The 18,813-nt window shown below is 51.3% G+C and overlaps 7 protein-coding genes across 7 annotated transcripts; 2 read left to right on the forward strand and 5 right to left on the reverse strand.

Annotated features, from left to right (window-relative positions):
• Positions 1–22: 22 nt before the first annotated feature.
• On the reverse strand, positions 23–2,112 carry CCMA1212_001505 (uncharacterized protein; the record flags this gene model as incomplete). Its single annotated transcript, XM_073698928.1, has 2 exons — positions 1,359–2,112; positions 23–1,100 (listed from the first exon to the last, which is right to left on the reverse strand). Exons 1-2 carry the CDS (start codon positions 2,096–2,098, stop codon positions 23–25), a joined length of 1,818 nt encoding a protein of 605 aa, XP_073562541.1. The 5' UTR covers positions 2,099–2,112.
• A 1,027-nt stretch (positions 2,113–3,139) lies between these two features.
• CCMA1212_001506 (uncharacterized protein) lies at positions 3,140–4,191 on the reverse strand (the record flags this gene model as incomplete). The annotated part of the gene is made up of 4 exons (XM_073698929.1): positions 3,140–3,220; positions 3,304–3,483; positions 3,606–4,027; positions 4,086–4,191. The coding sequence occupies 4 exons, from the start codon at positions 4,189–4,191 to the stop codon at positions 3,140–3,142; spliced, it is 789 nt and encodes a 262-aa protein (XP_073562427.1).
• Positions 4,192–4,650: 459 nt separating this feature from the next.
• CCMA1212_001507 (Endoglucanase-7) lies at positions 4,651–5,587 on the reverse strand (the record flags this gene model as incomplete). Its single annotated transcript, XM_073698930.1, has 3 exons — positions 4,651–4,855; positions 4,919–5,296; positions 5,361–5,587. The coding sequence occupies 3 exons, from the start codon at positions 5,585–5,587 to the stop codon at positions 4,651–4,653; spliced, it is 810 nt and encodes a 269-aa protein (XP_073562428.1).
• Positions 5,588–8,432: 2,845 nt separating this feature from the next.
• Positions 8,433–10,036, forward strand: CCMA1212_001508 (O-methylsterigmatocystin oxidoreductase; the record flags this gene model as incomplete). Its single annotated transcript, XM_073698931.1, is given in 5 exon segments — positions 8,433–8,966; positions 9,026–9,141; positions 9,161–9,426; positions 9,493–9,582; positions 9,650–10,036. 5 exon segments carry the CDS (start codon positions 8,467–8,469, stop codon positions 10,034–10,036), a joined length of 1,359 nt encoding a protein of 452 aa, XP_073562412.1. The 5' UTR covers positions 8,433–8,466.
• Positions 10,037–10,401: 365 nt separating this feature from the next.
• CCMA1212_001509 (uncharacterized protein) lies at positions 10,402–12,045 on the reverse strand (the record flags this gene model as incomplete). The annotated part of the gene is made up of 3 exons (XM_073698932.1): positions 10,402–10,917; positions 10,981–11,706; positions 11,821–12,045. 3 exons carry the CDS (start codon positions 12,043–12,045, stop codon positions 10,402–10,404), a joined length of 1,467 nt encoding a protein of 488 aa, XP_073562413.1.
• Positions 12,046–13,579: 1,534 nt separating this feature from the next.
• On the forward strand, positions 13,580–15,013 carry CCMA1212_001510 (uncharacterized protein; the record flags this gene model as incomplete). The annotated part of the gene is made up of 5 exons (XM_073698933.1): positions 13,580–13,807; positions 13,871–14,196; positions 14,243–14,502; positions 14,568–14,719; positions 14,786–15,013. 5 exons carry the CDS (start codon positions 13,580–13,582, stop codon positions 15,011–15,013), a joined length of 1,194 nt encoding a protein of 397 aa, XP_073562284.1.
• On the reverse strand, positions 14,765–18,316 carry CCMA1212_001511 (uncharacterized protein; the record flags this gene model as incomplete). The annotated part of the gene is made up of 4 exons (XM_073698934.1): positions 14,765–15,053; positions 15,243–16,355; positions 16,438–17,457; positions 17,511–18,316. 4 exons carry the CDS (start codon positions 18,314–18,316, stop codon positions 14,765–14,767), a joined length of 3,228 nt encoding a protein of 1,075 aa, XP_073562283.1.
• Positions 18,317–18,813: the final 497 nt, after the last annotated feature.

Below are 18,813 nucleotides of genomic sequence, written 5' to 3' on the forward strand. Positions count from 1 at the left end.
ATGACTACGCACATGGTCATATTCACCATACTTGATCATCATCTTCACCCATTGCAAACATCCGCCCGAGAAGCGTATGGCAAAAGTCCCTCTCTCTGCTCAGAGGTACCGCAATGCGACGTTTCCCCTTCGATGTCTGCGCAGGTCTAAATCCCATAGGCCGCTGCCCGCAGTAAATCCACTCCAGAGAAGGTAACGCGCGTGAGTATCGTTCTGCTTCTCGAAGCATGCGGTTACGGTGAGCGCGTTCCCAAACCTGAGACTCATTGAAGTTGAAGAAATCGATAAGCATATCGTCGTCAGTCGATCCCTCATCAGTACGCATAGTTGGTCTGAGGCGGTCGAGGTAGGGCCGCTCCATGGCAATGTCCTGCTCCTCTGGTGACGCAAATCGATACTCGTAGTAACTTTCAACAAGAGCGCCAGAAACGCCTGGTTTACTGTAGGTATCCCGTGAAAACGCGAGGCTCTTGAGCTTTGTCAGTCCTCGGAGGCTCGACCGCATCAGTTTGTGGTCGATGAGCCACTGATGACGGCAACCTAAGGTTTCTCCGGCAGTGAGATACAACTGCTCCAGCGACTTGATACTGCCAATGGTGGCCAGGGATTTCGCGGAAATGGTAGCAATATTTTGCTGTGTTTTTACTACAAGCCACGGCCCATGCCATCCTAGTGAGAGGGAAGTAAGGTTCGACCATCTCCCATCTGACAGGAGCGGAACGAGGTAAGAGTCCATGAGCTTTGGTTCGCCGTGTTGGACGGAAAGTTTGCGAACATGGGAATGAGCCGAGATGAATTCAAGAATCGGAGGCGCTTCTGTCGCATCCTTGTAGCCAAAAGATGGTAAAACCAGCGTCTCGAGGTGCCGCAGAGGCTGGCAGGCATGAATGGCTTGTATCAAGGATTCTGGACTCCTGCAAGGTAAGGCAAGGTGCCTTAGCGGCGCAGAGAGTAGTGAACACCAGGCCACTCTGTCAAGATCGTCATAGCAGCTGGAGAGATTGAGATACCAAAGCCGGTCAAAAACTACCCGTTCATGGCCGAACGAAAGCGTTTGGGCGCCCCAAATGGGCATGCATCGCAAGGTCAAATGCTCGAGACTCGCATTGCAACATCGCAGAAGAGTCTCTAAAAAGGGTGATAAGTTGGTGCTTCTCCAAGGAGCGGCATCGTAAGTCATGTCGTCTTCGTAGACTTCGTCGTCTTCAGGGAACTCGTCATCTTCAGGGAGCTCGTCATCTTCCTGGAGCTCGTCGTCTTCGTCCATCTCGTCGTCTTCGTAAAGCTCGTCATCTTGGTGGAGCTTGTCCTCGCGTACCCTAACGTCCAGATAAAGCGTTTCCAGCGGCATGACAAACGGTGCCAGGGAGTCGAGGCAATATGGGTCGCTGATATACGCTTTACAAATCTTGAGACGACGAAGAGGCAGATTTGTAACACATTTAAAGAAATCCTTGTCAAGACACATCCTATCGTACCATGAAAGCGTCTCGATATTGGGCATTGCGCTCATGGCAGCAAGAAGAGAAGCGCAGCGTGTTCCAAAATAGTATTCCGTAGCTGCCTTGCGCAGTTCAGCACGTTCCTCAGCGGTGATGGTTCTGGCTGTATCACCCCGGATGGAGTTGTCGAGATCGCAGTGTGTATCAGCGACATAGTCCCGATCGGAACGAACCGTGACTCTACGAATGCAGGATCCAAGGAAAGGCGGCCGGATGAGGGTGCCTGGTGTATCACAATTACGTCTGGCACATTCCTCCCTGACGAGATGAGATAGAAGCTGGCTTGAACTTGGACCATAGTCAAAGCACACATCGGCAAACTGACAGGAACGAGCCAGCTGTCTGCAGTCGCTGTTGACGAAGGCCAGAGCAGAGAGAGAAGCTCTGTCGTCTACCAACAGGTCCATGATATAGCCGAGAATCTCTGGTGGCAGGCTCAGAAGGAGACTCTTCGATGCGGTTGGGCCGCCATCCATGAGCTTTGGGAGCAGGAGTGGTGGCAGTCTTGTGTCTTCTTCTTCTTTTCCGAACTCATCCTCCTCCTCGTCCAAGTCTGCGGACCTCGTGAGGCTTGAAACATCGTGGCCCCCTACCATGATGGCAAGGCAATCTTGTAGCGGAACGAAGTGATGGGAGAGAAATGGTCAATTGGTGATGAAGTGCTGTGCTAGTTCGAGTGTGACGAAAGAAACTCGGCACCAAAAGGTGGCTAGTAATGAGCGCTGACTCTGCACGTGATGCCTGACGGTGCCCGACTTGGACCGCTAGGACCAGTTCCTCCCTGCCTTGTCTACCCAACTGCTGTCCCTCGTTCGTTCATTTGATGTTTCTGATCCGGCCAATAGGGTATCTGGCTCTTGTTGACCAGTGATGCCGGCACTCTGACTGCGACACGTGATGGCCCTCAACCCCAACACAACGTTCAGTTTCTGTTGCTAGGAAGCGAGAAGACGGAACAACGAAGTCAAATTCTAGGCAGCAACTAATCGAATATGTCTTTTCTGTTTTTTCCAGTCGACTCGTATGGTATGAGTCAGATGCGATATCCGGCTGTCTCCTTGTGATGAAGAATATGCCACAGCTACAATGTCATCCATGGCTCTTGTATGTCTCTTCAAAGCTTGTCAGAGCCTAGAGACCTTATGAAGTGATTACGTATCTCTTCCGCAATCTTCACGGCGGTCAAGAGGAGGGCCTCTCGATGTACAGATTGTCTTAACCCTCAGGTCTCGCCCACGTCTAGATGTTAGCTTCGTCAACAGCGAATACTCTCTTAGAGGCCTCACGATAGTCTACTCAGTCATGTATTACTACGGCTTGATGCAAGATAAATCCTCTTCTCATCATCATCGCAACCTGAAGGCACTTCTAAGGAGCCTCAACGGATCATATCTCGCCGGGAAAACATGGGTCATTGGGTTAGAAGAGTCTCAACTAGATACGTGTTCATAGTATGTATGTCTTTGTCTGTGCTTGATTTCCCGTCCTTATACTTCTATGGACCATTGTTGGATAGTTGTTTTGTCACACATGTTGACTGCCTTGACGTGATTCCCTGGTGATCTCTAGAGATATATGTACCTTGGCAGCAGCCCCGGCTCCTGGCTATCTCACAGAGCCACATGCCTGTTGGCACCTTAGCTACTTGTTTCCTCAACGTCGGAGATGACACCGCCATAAACGTGTATGCGAACATGTGGATATCTGCCGGTCAGTGGCTGCTGAAAGCATCAGTAATCTGGAGACGAAATCCGGGGCAAGGGGGTCTTTTGGGACCCTGCGGGAACTCTCGACAACATACCAGACCGGAGTCTCCCTGCAATTCAAGGCGGAGTGACAAGTTGAAGACAGTCGCAAACCTGGAAGATCCACCAGCACAATGACCACACCATCCACAGCGATCGCAGCACAGGGATTGGTCATCGCCAACGCCGGGGTACCAGATATAGGACGATGAGAAGGCTTCACGGGCCCGCTCCGGCTGATCTGGCAAGTTGGTATGTTGAGATGGTTAATTTGCCTGCTGATCCTTGTTGGCCTAGACAGCTTCAGTAAATACCTGGACTTGAGCCATCTCAGTTTCCTGGCATGATGAAAACTTACAGTGGCATCATCCCCCTGTTCCTTGACCCGTGATGTGTACAACTCATCTGACGTTGTACCACCGGTCTTTGTGGGAGGTTTCTTCATATCATCGCCGTCTTTCATCTTCTCTCGGCTGCTGGAGGCCGCTGTATCTGTTTGTGCTACCGGCGCCTTTCTTGGGTGACGAGGATGACGAGGAGACATGCTTCTGTGCTGCTGGAGTGCCTTTTCGGACTTGAAACTGCGACCGCAGCTACACCTCATCAATTTGTCGGGAGGAGGCGAAGAATTAGGGTTCTTGGGCGGATGCGGTGGTGTGTCGCGCAAATGTTGCGCCATCGCTGAGGAGCTCCTGAAAGTCCTACTGCAATGGCAGCGGAGTTGGATACTTTCCTCAGACGTCATGTTGATACCGCGGCGATATGCCTTCGTTCGAGAGGCTTTCTGCTCCGTTGAACAGGCAGGTCTCAAGGTTGGGGATGGGAACTCAGCTCGTACAGCAGGCGAGCAACCAGGTTCGTGGGGTGAGTCGCACGGAATCTGCAGCTTTCCGAATTGTCACTTCACTGGAGCACTGTTCTTGTAGTGCAAATGAGCTAAGCATGGAGGATCCGAGGAGACAGCATTCACTGCAGCACAAACGGAGAGCTGCTTTCGTGTCTCTTCACGTGGGAGTGCCCATTTGTGGAAGACTTGCTTTGTCTATCTCAAGTGGGTGAGACTCAAGTAGCCCCTTATGTTGTGTATGTGAATGCAAAGCTCGGTATCTGATAAGTTTCCGACCCAGCCAGAGCTTTTCTTCGTCAATACGTTAATGAAGTCTTAGATTCATTGTTATCAAATCCCCAACACTTTGATTGGCATTTGCATGGTGGACCCTTTGCAGCCCAGAGACAATATTCTGAAGGTACAAATAACGATCGCAATCTGTTTGAGTGCTATATACTGCTGAGCGCCGGGAGGTACATATGTATATACACTCAGTCCTGCACCTCACGCCGCTTCATCCATCGTGCCCCCTGTCAGCATCCGCCACCTCACGAACACGGTACACCCCCTCAATCTAGCCTTGCCACAGGGCTGGGCCAGGAATCGTGTAGCTAGTGATCGTCGTGTAGGGGTTGAACAAGATACCGGGGTCAGTTGGCTTGTAGAGCTGAGTTGCGAGGGTTCCGGCAGGGAGCGCTTTCGTGCCCGAGCCTGTGACGGCAATGTTCACGCACTGAGGATAGTTCTGCATGCCGTTGGCACTCGAGGCACCGTGAGCACTAAACCTCAGACGTTAGCCTAGGACTGTCAACCCGGGGGGTCAACGAGGAGAAGCAACTTACGCAAGAATCTCATGTCGGAAGACATAGTTTCCAGGCCTGAGAGTTGACGGGATCTTGACGGTCCACTTGTTACCCTGGTTGATGAGATCCTGCTGCGCCCAGACTTGGGTGTTGTAGTTGATGCCCGCCTCCTGGATCTTGACCCAGCGCAGGCTGTTCTTGTCAACGGTCGTGCATGACCCGCTGCACTCAGCAACGTAGGTGATGATGGGTCCATATGGGTGAGGCCACACGCCAGGGCCCCATTGGAAGACGATGGTGCTGCCGGCTGCTGCAGTGGCAGAGATGGCGCCTGGTGCCGCGTTCTTGTGACAGACAATGTCGGGCGAGGTGTATTGGTCAGGAGAGATGAAGCCCAGGTCTAGGTCCTCGGCGTACCTACGTCGGCCATGTAAGCAGTGTACTATAGAAGAAGAGCATTCACATTGGAGCGGAGACATACCAGCCTGCAACGTTGGGGAAATGACCAGTGTTCTGCTTCTGATAGTAGTAATCAACTGTTTGGGATGCTTGTGTTAGCAGTTGTCTGGCCGGCTTGGGCAAGCAGGTAGGCATACGAATGAAGCCCTGGTTGTACACGCCATTCAGGGTGAAGTTTTGGACTTGCCCGTGGCCAAGAACACTCCCGGCAAGGCACCCAATGGCGGTAAGAATCGCGGAGGACTTCATATTGATGTGGCTCAGATCCCGAATCAGAATGTGCCGATATCAACGATCCACTCGTCCGTTCTCATAACTAACATCACCGAACTCATACATATTTATAGGAGTCTGGGGTTAAGGAGTACATGATCGACGAGCTCGGCATGTTTCGGACACTTGTTGAAACGAAACAAAGTATTTAACCGGCTCCGGAGAATTAGAGTCTGCCAACTCACAGAACTTGGGGAGAAAATGTCACCTCACGTAGCAGTGGAGGAAATGCTATCTCATGTGACAAGCGCCGGAAATGCCACCTCATCTACAGGTTGAACTCACGATAGCTCGAGCCCCTTCCGAAAAGTCAGTGCCAGTTGGTGAAAGAAGCAGAGGTAATGCTACAATGAGACAAGCGGAGGTGGTATCTCCGTATATAGCCATATTCATTCAACCACGGCTAATAATATATGCTTAAATCTGTGGCTAATCTTGTTTTTGTAGCCTCAGTCCAACTGCTAGATTGGGCGGTTTGTCTCGTTCCGTTTCCAATTTGGCATAGTTATCTTCAACTGATACTCCAATTTCATAGAACCATCCTCAACATTCGTGGTGAGCCAATTCATGCGAGGTATTGCGTTACGAGAGTCTGGATTCAGATGTAGAGCAGGGACTCCGGACGAAGGGTCACATACGTTAAAAAAAATCATTTCACGCTCAAGTAGGGTCAAAGACCAGCTTCTTAGTGGACGTCATGTGGAACGGCGCGAAGAGAATAGCTCTATACCCTCACTACAACTCTTGGACAGGCATACGAAGTACTGCGGGCGAGCGGTTTAACCGTTGCCGAGCATGTTCATCTCTCTGAGAGCAACTGATCGTCTTTGTGAAGCCGGCCAGCTATTGAACATTAGTGGCTTGATCACTTCAGCATTCCTCTGCAGAGCATCAATAACTGTAGGCTGATTAGCTGTTTATTTCACATGCACAAAATGAACGACATCCATCGGGAGAAGTGTCAGGGAGTCAGTGATGGCTCATAGCTTGAGCGAATGGGTATGTCCTACATCCTACACAACTTCTTCTTGATATTGCCAAGATTAGGATGACGAACGCGATTGGGGCGTTAATGAGGCATCCACCGGTCGAAAGGAGTGGCTGAGGTGAAGCGACACCTCTCGCCCGAGTAGGTTGCGCCGATGGTCGACCGACTGCTACATCGTTGCACCATTTGCAGACCCACGCACGAGCTACTCCTTGAGCGTTCAGGTAACTACCTAGAGCGTAAATCGGCGTTTCGGGTCAGCAATGTCCGCAATGTGTTCTTGATGAAGGTATCTGCGGTGACATCTTTGGCTTGAAACGAAGTAGCATATGTGTAGCAAGTGCCGATGCGAAGCCAACACAAGGGATACACTCGAAATCAGTGAACAACGGAAGAGCAAACACCACAAATGTCAACTTGCCCTCGTGGAAGGTGCAGTAGGCTTGCTCGCGGAGCTGGTGCAGAACCCATCACTGGTCAGAGCTGATTTGGCACCCCCTGACGAAGCGGATTAAACAAGCATCTGACGGTTGATCCTTCGTCAAAAACTTTGCGTTGAGACTGATAAGCGAATATTTCCTCTTTCTTGTCCGTGATATGTTATCGCGCAGTTCCAGCTTCGCCTAGATGGAAAAGCCTGGGGACTGGTTAATCACATGAGCACATGGAAGCACTTGGCTTTGACTGAGACTGGATAGTCCTCTATATAAAGCCGGTTGGCATGTTGGGCATTTTGCCGTTAAATCTCCCATTGGACAAGGGGACACGGCACTTATTGAAACGAATGTCGTGATGGAGGAGCCGTTAACGGACAAGATGGCTTTAAGCCATGCAAAGGCGGGTGGTGCACCGAGGGCTCAAAATAACCGTTCCCCCCGGAGTTTGAATTTGAGCACTCACAAGTCGAGTTGGCTTTCTGTCGTATGATCGTGCTGTTGATCGGTCACATAGCTTGCTGCGGTTTCAAGTGAAACGATTGGTCGCCTCGGCGTTGAACACTCTTGTAAAAGATGGCTTGTTCAACACCACTTCCCCAATGAAAGACAGCGTATGCGTTGTGCAAGGAAGGATTTCATTTTTCCGCGGTTTCCGCTGTTTTGATAGAGTCATCGTTCTTTTCAAGACCTGTCTCGGCTCTTTCTCCCAGACCTCAATGAAATGCTCTCGTATCGACAACGTTGTCATGTCGCTGTTCGTACAAAAGTGCTCTGTTATGCTTTATTGAGTATCTCACAAGTGCAAAGCACAGCAAGATTCAGGTCAGAGACGATCAGTTGGTATGCATAGCTCCCATATCTGTGCCCATAACATATATCAATATATAACTGAAGCGCTGGTACGTGTATAGATATAGACACCGATCGATGCAGTCCGATATGTGTGCCACTGGCTATCAAATCTCCCTCATTCACAAAAACCACGCAGCCTATGAGATTAACGGAGGTTCAAAATATGCCGAATTTTCTATCATTTTGATATGGGGAGATAGGGCCACTCACGCCATTCCACAACGACAAGAAAGTTTAAGAACCACATTTCCTCTCAATCTTTCTTTGTGTCAGAACGATGTTTAATCCGTATCATCTAACGCTGAGGCAACAAGGCAATGGCGATAAGCGAATGGCGATTGTAGAATAGCGACTGAGCTCTTCATGGAGCTTCCCGATAGTAGTACGAAAATCTACCACTCAGGCTTGTTTCTAGGGAGACTGCGTGACAGCTGTAACCTTTCACAACATATCATGATAATTTACCGACAGTCACGTTATGATGTCCGAAAGTGCGGAGTTCGCCACTTTGATGTGTGCCAAACTTATTCACAATCATTCACAGTTGGATTATATCGCACCCCAACTTCCTCCCCACCATGTTGCCAATACTTGTCGCCGGCGTCGTTGCTTTGATGAGCCTCTTCATCCATCATCAGTACTTTCGAAAGAAGAATGCCTTCCCGAAACTTCCTCCAGGCCCAAAGCCTCTACCCATCCTCGGCAACATCCTCGACCTTCCACCCGCCGGGACTCCCGAGTTCCAACACTGGCTCAAGTTCAAGGATCTCTACGGCCCAATCAGTTTGATAAACAGTCCTAAGGCAAACTATGATCCTCCTCAACGACAAGCAGGCAGCGGACGGCATTCTCAACAAGATGTCGTTGAGGACCTCCAGCCGTCCAAAGTCTGTTTTCGCGCACGAGCTGTGTGGCTTCCAAAACTTCACGCCAGGCAGATCGTACCACCAAACGTTCCGACTGCATCGGAAACTCATGCATCAGCAAGCAGGCACGAAAGGAATCGCCGCACAGTGTTGCGGCGCCTTTTGAAGCGGATTCTTGACGACCCCAACGATATTGTGAAACATTTCAAGATGTGAGTCCGCATCCCTTCTAGGCAACGACCAATACAGCTAAGTGAATCATCCCCTCCAGCGAGGCGGCCGCCATGACCCTCAAAATCGTATATGGCTATTCCATTGACCGAGAGGCGGCCGATCCCTTGGTAGAACTGATTGACAAGATGATGACCAACTTTTTCAGGAGCCATGGTGCCCTCGCCAAGGCTAGTCGACTTGAGACCAGCTCTCAACCATGACACCGTAAACGTTCCATACTCGTTCGTCGAGCGGCAAATGGCAAAGGGCACCCATCGTCCATCCATGGTGTCAGATCTCATCGAACGATACAGCAGCACTGAGCCGCAAAATGGGGGATTAGACCATGACATGGAGGACGCTATCAAATGGGCGACGGGCATCATGTACGGCGGAGGTTCAGACACCACTGTTGCCGCCCTGAGCGCCTTCATGATTGCCATTATTCTCTTTCCGGACGTCCAAAAGAGGGCGCAAGAGGAAATCGACGGCTTAATCGGCGAATATCCTAATTGACTTCCCCAGTTTGAAGATCAGGAACGGCTGCCGTACACCTCTGCTTTTGTTAAGAAAGTGTTACAATGGTATGGCCTCTTACCAATCTCCACGGCTCACGTGGCCGACGAGGAGATGATCTACGGCGGTTTCCGTATTCCAGAAGGATCGTATCTACTGCCCATAGTGTGGTGGTTCCATCACGATCCGCAAACATACCACGACCCTTTCCTTTCTTTCCCCAGAGAGGTTCCTCGAGCGGCGGAACGAGCCTGATCCCGACGAAGCATTTGGCTGGGGCCGCAGAGTATGTCCTGGTCGGTACATTTCTGATGACAACCGCTTCGTAACCATTGCGCGGATACTGGCTGTCTTCACCATCACCAAGAAATTGGACGAACAGGGTAACCCGATAGAGCCTCAAGTAGGGTACACCGCAGGCCTGGTTGCCCATCCGCGGACATTCCCTTCTACAGTAATCACCGTAAGAAGCGGGAAGCACGAAGAACTTATCCGATCCGTTGATATGGACCACCCATGGGAGAAGAGCGATGCCGATCTTCTTGAGTTTTGAAGACGGTCTGACGACCAGTACATTGAACACGCCAGATGTCTGTTCAGCTGAACTCTTTGAGGCATGTTACAGATCGCACAGCAAAGCGGAGCAGAGGACGTGGGAAATTGGTTTGATCATAGTTCTAAGTTGGTTCAAATATTCTTACACCTTTATACATGTAAGGTAGTGCCGTGGAGTGGGTTCTATAAAGCAATGTCTATTGTTGGGCAAGAATCGGATGTAGGGAGTTCACGCATTTTGATGCGGCATGTGGAAGTGCAAGATTCGGGTATGATCAAGACATTATATTAGGTATTCGATATAGCCATGCTCTATTTCGCGTGGGAAATCGTTGATGCTGATTCCCTGCAATCGTCACTCATTCAGATCACCTCCTCCTGCATCTTCTTCTCCATCATCCCCCAAAGACCCTGCCCCCTATGTCCGGAAAGCCAGTAATTACCCTCCGCATCCTTCCCCACGATAATAATTCCATCAGAGAAGCTGTATGGGCCCTGCACGCTCTGAACATACGACGGTGTCAGCGGCGTGCTGCGCGGCGTCACAGCCGCAGCCGACAAATCGGTTCCGTACATGTTGGCCTTTTGCCAGTTGGAAAACATGAGCAGCTGCATCGAGCTGCTGCCGAAGAACGGAGGCGCTCTGTTGGCCGGGTCGAGCCGGATCAGCGACGTGTAGGCCTCCACTTGTTCACGAGAGCCCTGCTCCTTGATCGAGCGGCGGATCTGGGATGCCAGATAGCTGAGTGGCTTCTGAAGAATTTCTTTGGCCGGCATGAGGGTAACGAGGAAGCCGACGCAGTTGCTGAGGAATGGTCGGTTGTCGGGGATCAAGTCTTTAAGGATTGGCCGCCACTGATAGGCTTGCTGTACGGCAATCTGGATAGCGGATTAGTATAAGAATCTCCAATAGTCCGGCGCGCAGCAAGAAGCGTCACTCACGGGTCTTTCAGAATTCTCCGGGAGATTCGAGATTGCCAATCGAGATACCCAAGCCACGAGAACATCTCCTTCGCTCAGGAATGGAGCCTCCCCTTTCTCGTCGTCAGGGGGCGCCTGGGCGGCAAGTTCCGCGAGAGCCTTTTCCCTCAACTTTGCCAGGTACGCAGCAGGCATGCAGAGCATACGATGCTCCTTCTTCCTGATTATCAAGTTGTAGGAGTTTTGAAGTGCCCACCAGACAAGGCCAGGCTTGGACACGTGGTGCTCGGCGAGGACATGAGGCTCTGTGGCATTCTTGCCAATATTCTCCAAGATATACTCGTCAGGAGCCAGCGGCTCGGGAATCTCGTCCTCTCTTTCTTGAAGCGACAACATCCAAGCATCGAGGAGAGCCCGTTTTGCCGTCGCATCAAAGGCGAGGTGTATCCAGTGGAGGACGACGACCGTCGAGTTCTTGAACGAGACAACACGCAGTCCGAGCTGAGGACGGTCTGTGTAGATGTAATCATCGAGCTTCGTAGGCACCTCGGGCCCGTAGATCAGATCCGAGAGCTTGTCAGGATCTCCCACGAGTGCTGGTCGTCCATTGCGGGGAGGACGGGGTATGTGTGATGCCGCAGGATGATCCTCCACAGCCAAATCACTGTGCTTCACATGGTCAAACCCCACTGCAGGCCGATCTGGGGAGAAGCCGGCTGGTATGTGATGCTCAAGTTCTCCACGATCCTAATTCATGCGGGAGGGGCCAGTTGTTAGATGTCAGCCTGGTCAGGAGAAGGGGGACTTTCGAAAGAAGAATGCCTTCCNGGGAGGAGGAAGAGCGCGCGGCTTATGGCACACATTTTTTCTCAGTCGAGCACCCAGCTTGTTCCAGCCAGGGCGGCTCACGACACGTTCTAAGGAGGTGCGTAATCTCTCAGGGTCCAGCACGTCGTCGAAAACAAACAGGGTATACAGAACAAAGGTCCTGAAGATGATTGTGTCGTCAAAGAAGCCGACCGGGACAACCACGTCGGTCGGCACACGCTGAGGCGCCTTTGGCTGCCCAGAAAAGAAACTGAACATCTTTGCCAAGCCGTTACACCGTCTTCTTGTCATAGCAAGGTCCTTTGCAGCCGAAACATGGTCCCGTCGAATCCTATTAATATGCGAGAAGAAATGAGCGGCGGCGTAGCAGCCGTTCTGCAACGGCACCAGCTTCCGTACTTATCGGTATTTACTCCCTTCTGCCCCTGTTTGGCCCCCTTCATTATCGACCGTTACCCGAGATTGTGAATCTATCTCTACCTAACCGCATGAACAGAAAGTCAGGCCCTCTTCGGAAAACCAAGAACCAACAAACAGTCGTAGTCCTGCTTAAAGCCGGGACGGGTTTGCTGTCATGCGCGCGACAGGAGAACCCAGTCGGCGTTACTAGCCAGGGCCTCCGTATTAGGACGTTGAAGGTTCTCTAGCGTCTCCTCTCTTGTCGAAGATATAGTAAGCTTCGAAGTGATAACTGACAGGCCCACGGAACAGCAGCCAGTAGCAATCTGCCAGCATCTTCGGACGAAACCACCCGGACTCAGGGGTTGCGCGGACCCGGGGCCGATTCCCCCGGATGAGGCTATCCTCGGCAAGAGGCCCGCAAAACGACGGGGATCACCCAATGAACACGTGCATACACTGGGGCAAAGAAAGTGTTGTGATATTTTACAAGGGTTCGACGAGTTTGATATGTGTGCGTATCATGGGTCTGTTGTGTGCTGACCGTTCCTCGCTTCCAAGATTTCTTTTTGCCTTTGCAAACCGCTTGCCTGGCTTCATCTTCAGCTATTCCAGAAGCGCTGCGCGAAGTAACGTCAACCCGTGCCGCGGCACACGAATCCGGCCGGGGTGGGGAGTAATTCTGCCGGAAATACGCATGCCATGGATCAAGGGCGAGGACCAGAAGGCCTGCCATGAGGCAAAGGAGCTTCCCAAACCCGTAGCAGTTGTACAATGTACAGAGATGTTCCGTACCTACAATGTAATACAGCAATATTCTGATTGTGGTATTTGCCGTGCTTCCTCGAGGCATTGGTATTCTAAAAGCCAAAGGTCAAATCAAACCATCATGGTACGATGGTATTGACGAGCTTCACGCAATGGCATGACAGAAGGATTTAGCCAATGAGTTCAAGATGAACGACCCAACAAGGTCTAGTTCAGAGAACCAGGCATTCGGCTCAATACGATATACGGCACGGAATTTGAGAGGAGCTGCCGCATCCAAGCCCCCAGCCTCCAGGGGAATGCCTGCTTCACGCCGGTAAGACCGTTCCATGTTCGTTCCATATCCATATTCCATGGGCTTTCTGTCGAACTTTTGCTATTGGGATCTACAAAAGAAGAATTCCCAAACACACACACCGCTGGTAGTATCACGGAACGGTCCAAAGCCAGTTGTGTGTTTTTTCTACTTTATGTCCCACGATGGCACCCAATAGCCATATCCGTTGGTGATTTCTTGTTTCCCTTTTTGCGACTTCTCGCAAACTATTCGCGTTTTCCTGCTCTGAGCTTCCTCCTCCTCGAATCAGCTGCCCCCTAGGGCTGCCCTCCCCCATTGGCCCTTAGCATGGCCTCGTTGATGAGCCGAAACGAAGAAGGCGAGCGCATACAACAGATCGCCAACAACCTGCCTCCGATACCCGTCCATGGCTTCACAAAGACGATTCAAGCAATCACATATGTCGTGTGTATTCTCGCGACGTTGACCGTCGCCCTACGAGTCTACGTGCGCATGCGGCTATCGGGATCAGAGCGAGCGTGGGGATGGGACGACATCTTTGCAGTAGCCGGCTGGGTAACAATGTCCAGAATTCTCCTATAATCGCCGTATTGCCGACAGCTAACGATGGTTGAGCAGGTCCCGCTACTACCGTCTGTCGTATTCCTGATACTAGCAACATACTATGGCCTGGGTGCCCGTGACGATCATGTGCCCGAAGGCATGCTCATCTACTACCAGGTCAGGGTGAAGGGCTACATGTTCATATTCGAAATGGTGTACTTCGCGTCGTCGGTGCTGACGAAGCTTGCCATGGCCATCATGATCCTGAGGCTGACCTCAACCAGGCATTACGCCTACATCATCTGGGGGAACATGGCTCTGCTGGGTGTGAATGCAACCGTGTGCTTGATCATCATGTTCGTCAGCTGCTCGCCCCTTCCGGCGCTGTGGAATGAGAAGCTGTAGGTTGAATACGCTTCCCCCCCCTTGAATGCCAATAGCTGACAGAGATCGACGAAGTGGCTATTGCCGTATCGAATATGGTTGGATCATCATTAGTTATGCCGGCTCCGTTGTTCTCGCCATCGTAGACTGGACCTGCGCAATCACACCGTTCTTTATGCTGCGAAGTCTCCAGATGCCAAAGCGGAGGAAGATTTCGGTGCAGATCATTCTCGGCTTGGGTATCTTTGGTAGTGCCGCCGGCCTGGTTCGCCTGGGATATTATCATGCCTATGATACTGTCAAGTACCCGCACCAATCGCTCTGTGAGTGCTGCCACCCAATCAGACAGAATCCCCCGAGATTTACTGACCAGTTTTTATCTATATAGATAATTGGGGTTCCACGATTCTGTGGTCAGTCCTTGAGGCTGGTTTGGGCATCATCAGCTGCTCGCTGCCTCCACTCCGTCGCCTCTTCAGGAGGTTCTACTCAGGTTCATCGGGACAGTCCGGCATGAGATCTGGGCCAGCAACAGTCGACGTGAGAACCTCCTTTCCTGCAAAACCTATCACCGTTAAGTCATTACTAACCATCCGTCGCTTCTAGGGTGGCACGCAGCTCAACAGTATCAGTGGGAAGCTCAATGCAGGACTGAGCAGCATCAGCCGCAAAGAAGGCTCCAACTGGGACAGACTCGACGATGGCCAGTCGACCTCTAGCCAGCAGCACATCGTCAAGTCCACCGAAGTATACGTCGAGACGAGCAGCGCGGACGGCGAGGAGCCTCGGCAGAACCGCAAAGACGGCGAATATTCCTGGAACGAACATGTATAACCCCAGGCCGAGATCATCTGAGCGCGAAAAATCGGTGTGTCTGTTATCGTGTTAAAGGTTGATGACTGACGTGTGCTTGCCCGAACAATCTCAACAAACACTGGCTGTTTATCTTTTATATATAATAATTTTGTCTTTGCTTTTTACCTATATACCCACAGGTACCGTAACATAGTTAGAATTATAGAAATGGGCATGGCTTCCACATATCTCCATGCATCAGATTCACCCATACCTTGCCTTCTCCGTCTTGGGGTAACGATGTAAGAGAGCCTTTGCAGCCGCCGCCGACGTTGCCGCCGCGAAATCCTGCCACCTCTTATTCTTGTGAGAATCCGCATAATCGCAGACTCCCTTGACAATGATGCACGGAATCTCTTCCCAGATGCCCGCTCCCTCCATCTCAAAGGCTATCACACCCTCTTTCTTCGCGATCCTATCGCGATCTTCGCCTGATTTAAGGACCGTGTCGCCTGACGCCACAGCGCCAATGTGGATTGCTGGCTCCTGTGCCTCTCCTTGACTGCTCTGTTCAAGATCTTCTTTCTCTTGGAGGCGTTCCCTGAACATCCAGAAGCTTTCTTCGCATCCCAACTCCTCACAGGTGGCGTTCAGGGCCTCTTCGCAAACAGCGTCAGCGCTGCTACTGCAAATATTACAAACATGTGCTCGCAACCCGCGATGCTTGTGGCGATAATCTGAACGAAAGAGTCTGTCTTTGGCTGTCCCAGGGTAACGATATTTTGCAAGCGGTCGACAATTTCTGCCTGTTCCCTTGTTCTGCAGCTGTAATAGGAACTGGGCTGTTTGACTTTGAAGCAGCCCCAAGCCTCGATCAGTTTCAAAGGTGTTCAAGAGACCCTGAATGTTCTTTGGTGCTTTGCTGAGATTTTCTTCGAAAGAAGTTTTGCGTACGAATCCGTTTGGGTATTTCCTGCCAAAGTCGTGCTGGACAACAGTCTTGCCAATGACCACATCACCAAGCAGGATCTCGTCTTCAACAAAGCCGCCCACACGAGGCACGCCCCCGCAAACGCCCACAAGCAGCGCCAACTCGATGTTATTGTAACTTGATCTAAAACCGGCGGCGGCGGCGGCAGCATTCGATTTCCCCATCCGTGGGAGTAGGGCCAGGACGACGTTATGCTTGCCAATGCGGCCTGTTGTGTAAGTGTTGAGATCCCCCGCCGCTCTTCCGAATTGATCCCCTTCCTCGTCCCAAAATTCGTCGAAGATGTGACAGACTGCGTTGTACTCCGTTGCAATGGCGCAGATAATGGCGACACTAAAGTGGTCGCGATCCGGCGGAGCAACAGTAGTCGTCGGTTTCGTAGAATGGAAACTAAAGTAAACGAATAGTCAGCGACCTCGGCTCTTCTCCTCATTGTGACAGTGTGAGATTTGAATATTAGTGGGCTACATACAAAGATTTGGAGAGTACCTCCGAGCTTGTGTAGCTGGAGAAGCTGGAACCACTCCTTTGTACGGCCCGAGGAGGCGCATAACTGTTCGTACCTCGGAGAAGTGAGCAGACGCCCATTGTATTTTTAGCCTGCGGCGTTGTCAGGTCTTCCACAAGGCAGTTGTTCAGTCCAAGAGGCTCTATTCTATGCGGCTTCTTCGACTGGGGCGTGTCAGAAAAGGATTCTCGGCGTTTCCGTTTGAGTCCCTCTGGGTGAAGCTCCCTCTCGAGGTTCCGAACGATCTGTTCGTAAATGACCTCTTTCATAGCAATGCCAGGCAATGAGTTTTGAACATGTAGGCCCTGTTGCAAATGCATGTGTAGGTATAAACATCCTTGCACAGCTTGAAGGTAGAAACTGTTTCGGTCCTGTCGCGCCTCCTCCACGTAGCCGCACATCTTGGCCCAACTTCCAATGTTCCGAGCAATGTTCTCGGGGTCGACATCAAGCTGTATTTTCTCGCCATTGACAATCTCCAGCAGCAACTTGGCAAACGAAAGAAGCACCGGATTGCCAGGGCCAATCTTATCGCGTATGTTGGGGTGCGCCGAGCTTGTAGGGTGGGATCTCACCAGGATATGCCACCAAGGCGGCCCTCCATGACGGCGAGCAGAGCGCATAATGAATATGCTTTCGGCATTCCAATTGCAAACAGCACGCTCGAGGCTTTTGTCAAAGAATACCATCAGACATCTAGCGAGGGCCAATGCCAGCGATGTCTTTTCCTGGTGGTCGAATCTCTCTATCGCCAATCCTCGCAGGTAAGCGCCAGGGCTAATAGGACGAAACATGTCCTTGTCCAGCAACGAGTTGAGGGCTTCTTCTTCGTAGTCTTGAATGGATGAAGCGATTGGCGGTTTCTCGTCCGTAATGTCGAATAGCCCTCGTTGGTCGAAGACGAGGCGGAGCTTTGTACGCTGCTTCCAAGAATCATGTATGGCGATGCAGATATTGTTCTTCTTCTCGAAATTGGTTGGGGCTCTAATCTTTGTCAGTGCTGCGTCCTCTGATGGTCACTCAAGCTAAAGTCATACTGTATAGAGTCGCAAATAGCTTCTTGCCAATCACATTCAGATTGACAACATGATATGAGCATCTCAATCTTGGGCCAGTGTGATCCGCTGGTGTGCAGTTCATCCAATACCCTCAGTTTGACCTCGTGCGTCATGCCACAGTTAACTTGCTCGAATTCCTTGAAGATAGCGTCCATGACGATTCCCACCGAGTTTTGCGTAACAGGGTAAGGGCTTCGCTCCGGCTTCGTCGCCCCTATACTCGTCTGACGCTGCGAGATGCCATGCCAGCCTTGGGCCGGATTCGAGATCGCCATGAGTCGCTGAAGGACTGTCCTCCAAACTGCCACATGGTTGAGAACTTGGGACCTAGTCTCGCCATAGGCAGGTATGAACAAGGAGGAGCCGGGGTCGCTCGCCAAAGTGAACCGCCTCGAGTCTGATTCATCAAGGAAGAGCATCAGCGCTGCCAAGTTCGGATAGACGCTGCCAATCTTTGCAATATCATGGGAGTCGCTGCGGGAATCTGCTCCGTCATCTTCTGTGTGTCTTTGAGTATAGTCCTCATTAACCATGCGGTCGAGCGAAGACAACAGATCATGTGCCCTCTGATCCAGGTCCTCAAAGTCCGCGACTGAGAGGTCCACATCTAGAGTCGTAGTCTTGAAGATATCGCGAAGGTCGCAGTCCAGCAAATCGGCGTCATTCTGGACCCTGGTAGGCCGATTCACGGTGGTTTTGCGATGCGCAAACGCCGCCAGTCGACCAGCCAGGCGTACCTTTAATGCTTGGAAGCCAATCCAGGCAAGAGATTCGGTTGGGAGCATGGCATGTTCTGCCTCGCCTCGCTGTTATTGGCACACGAGATGTTTTTCGAGTCCAGCTTCTGGTTGTCTTATTCAAGTGTGAAATCAACCGCCGAAGACTGAAAGCGGGGGAGCTTGTGAGGCTCTCCTAAGCAGGTCTGAAGCAATCAGAAACGACCCTGTCCGAATGCTGGAGCCTTGCTGCGCCTTAAATGTGCAGTATCACGGCGCTAATGTTTGATTGCTACCATGTTGATACCTTTGATGCATCTACTCTTTCATAGCTGCATAGTATAGAGGAAATGATCCTTCCAAGTATTGTGAGAGTACATCTCTATACCTGTATGTCATTGCCCCCAAGAGGTCATTTGGGGGGGGCAATATCGGGGCGGGGTCAGGCAGGAATAGGGAACGGACAGGACGACTGACCTTGAGTAGTTCGACATTTCCATATCCTGGCCTTTGAAGACATCCTCGAGTTTCTTGCAACTTGCTTCAAGCATCACATCGTGAATATC

The sequence above is a fragment of the Trichoderma ghanense genome, assembly GCF_004382785.1.
Source record: "Trichoderma ghanense strain CCMA-1212 chromosome Unknown scaffold_1, whole genome shotgun sequence".
Taxonomy (NCBI): domain Eukaryota; kingdom Fungi; phylum Ascomycota; class Sordariomycetes; order Hypocreales; family Hypocreaceae; genus Trichoderma; species Trichoderma ghanense.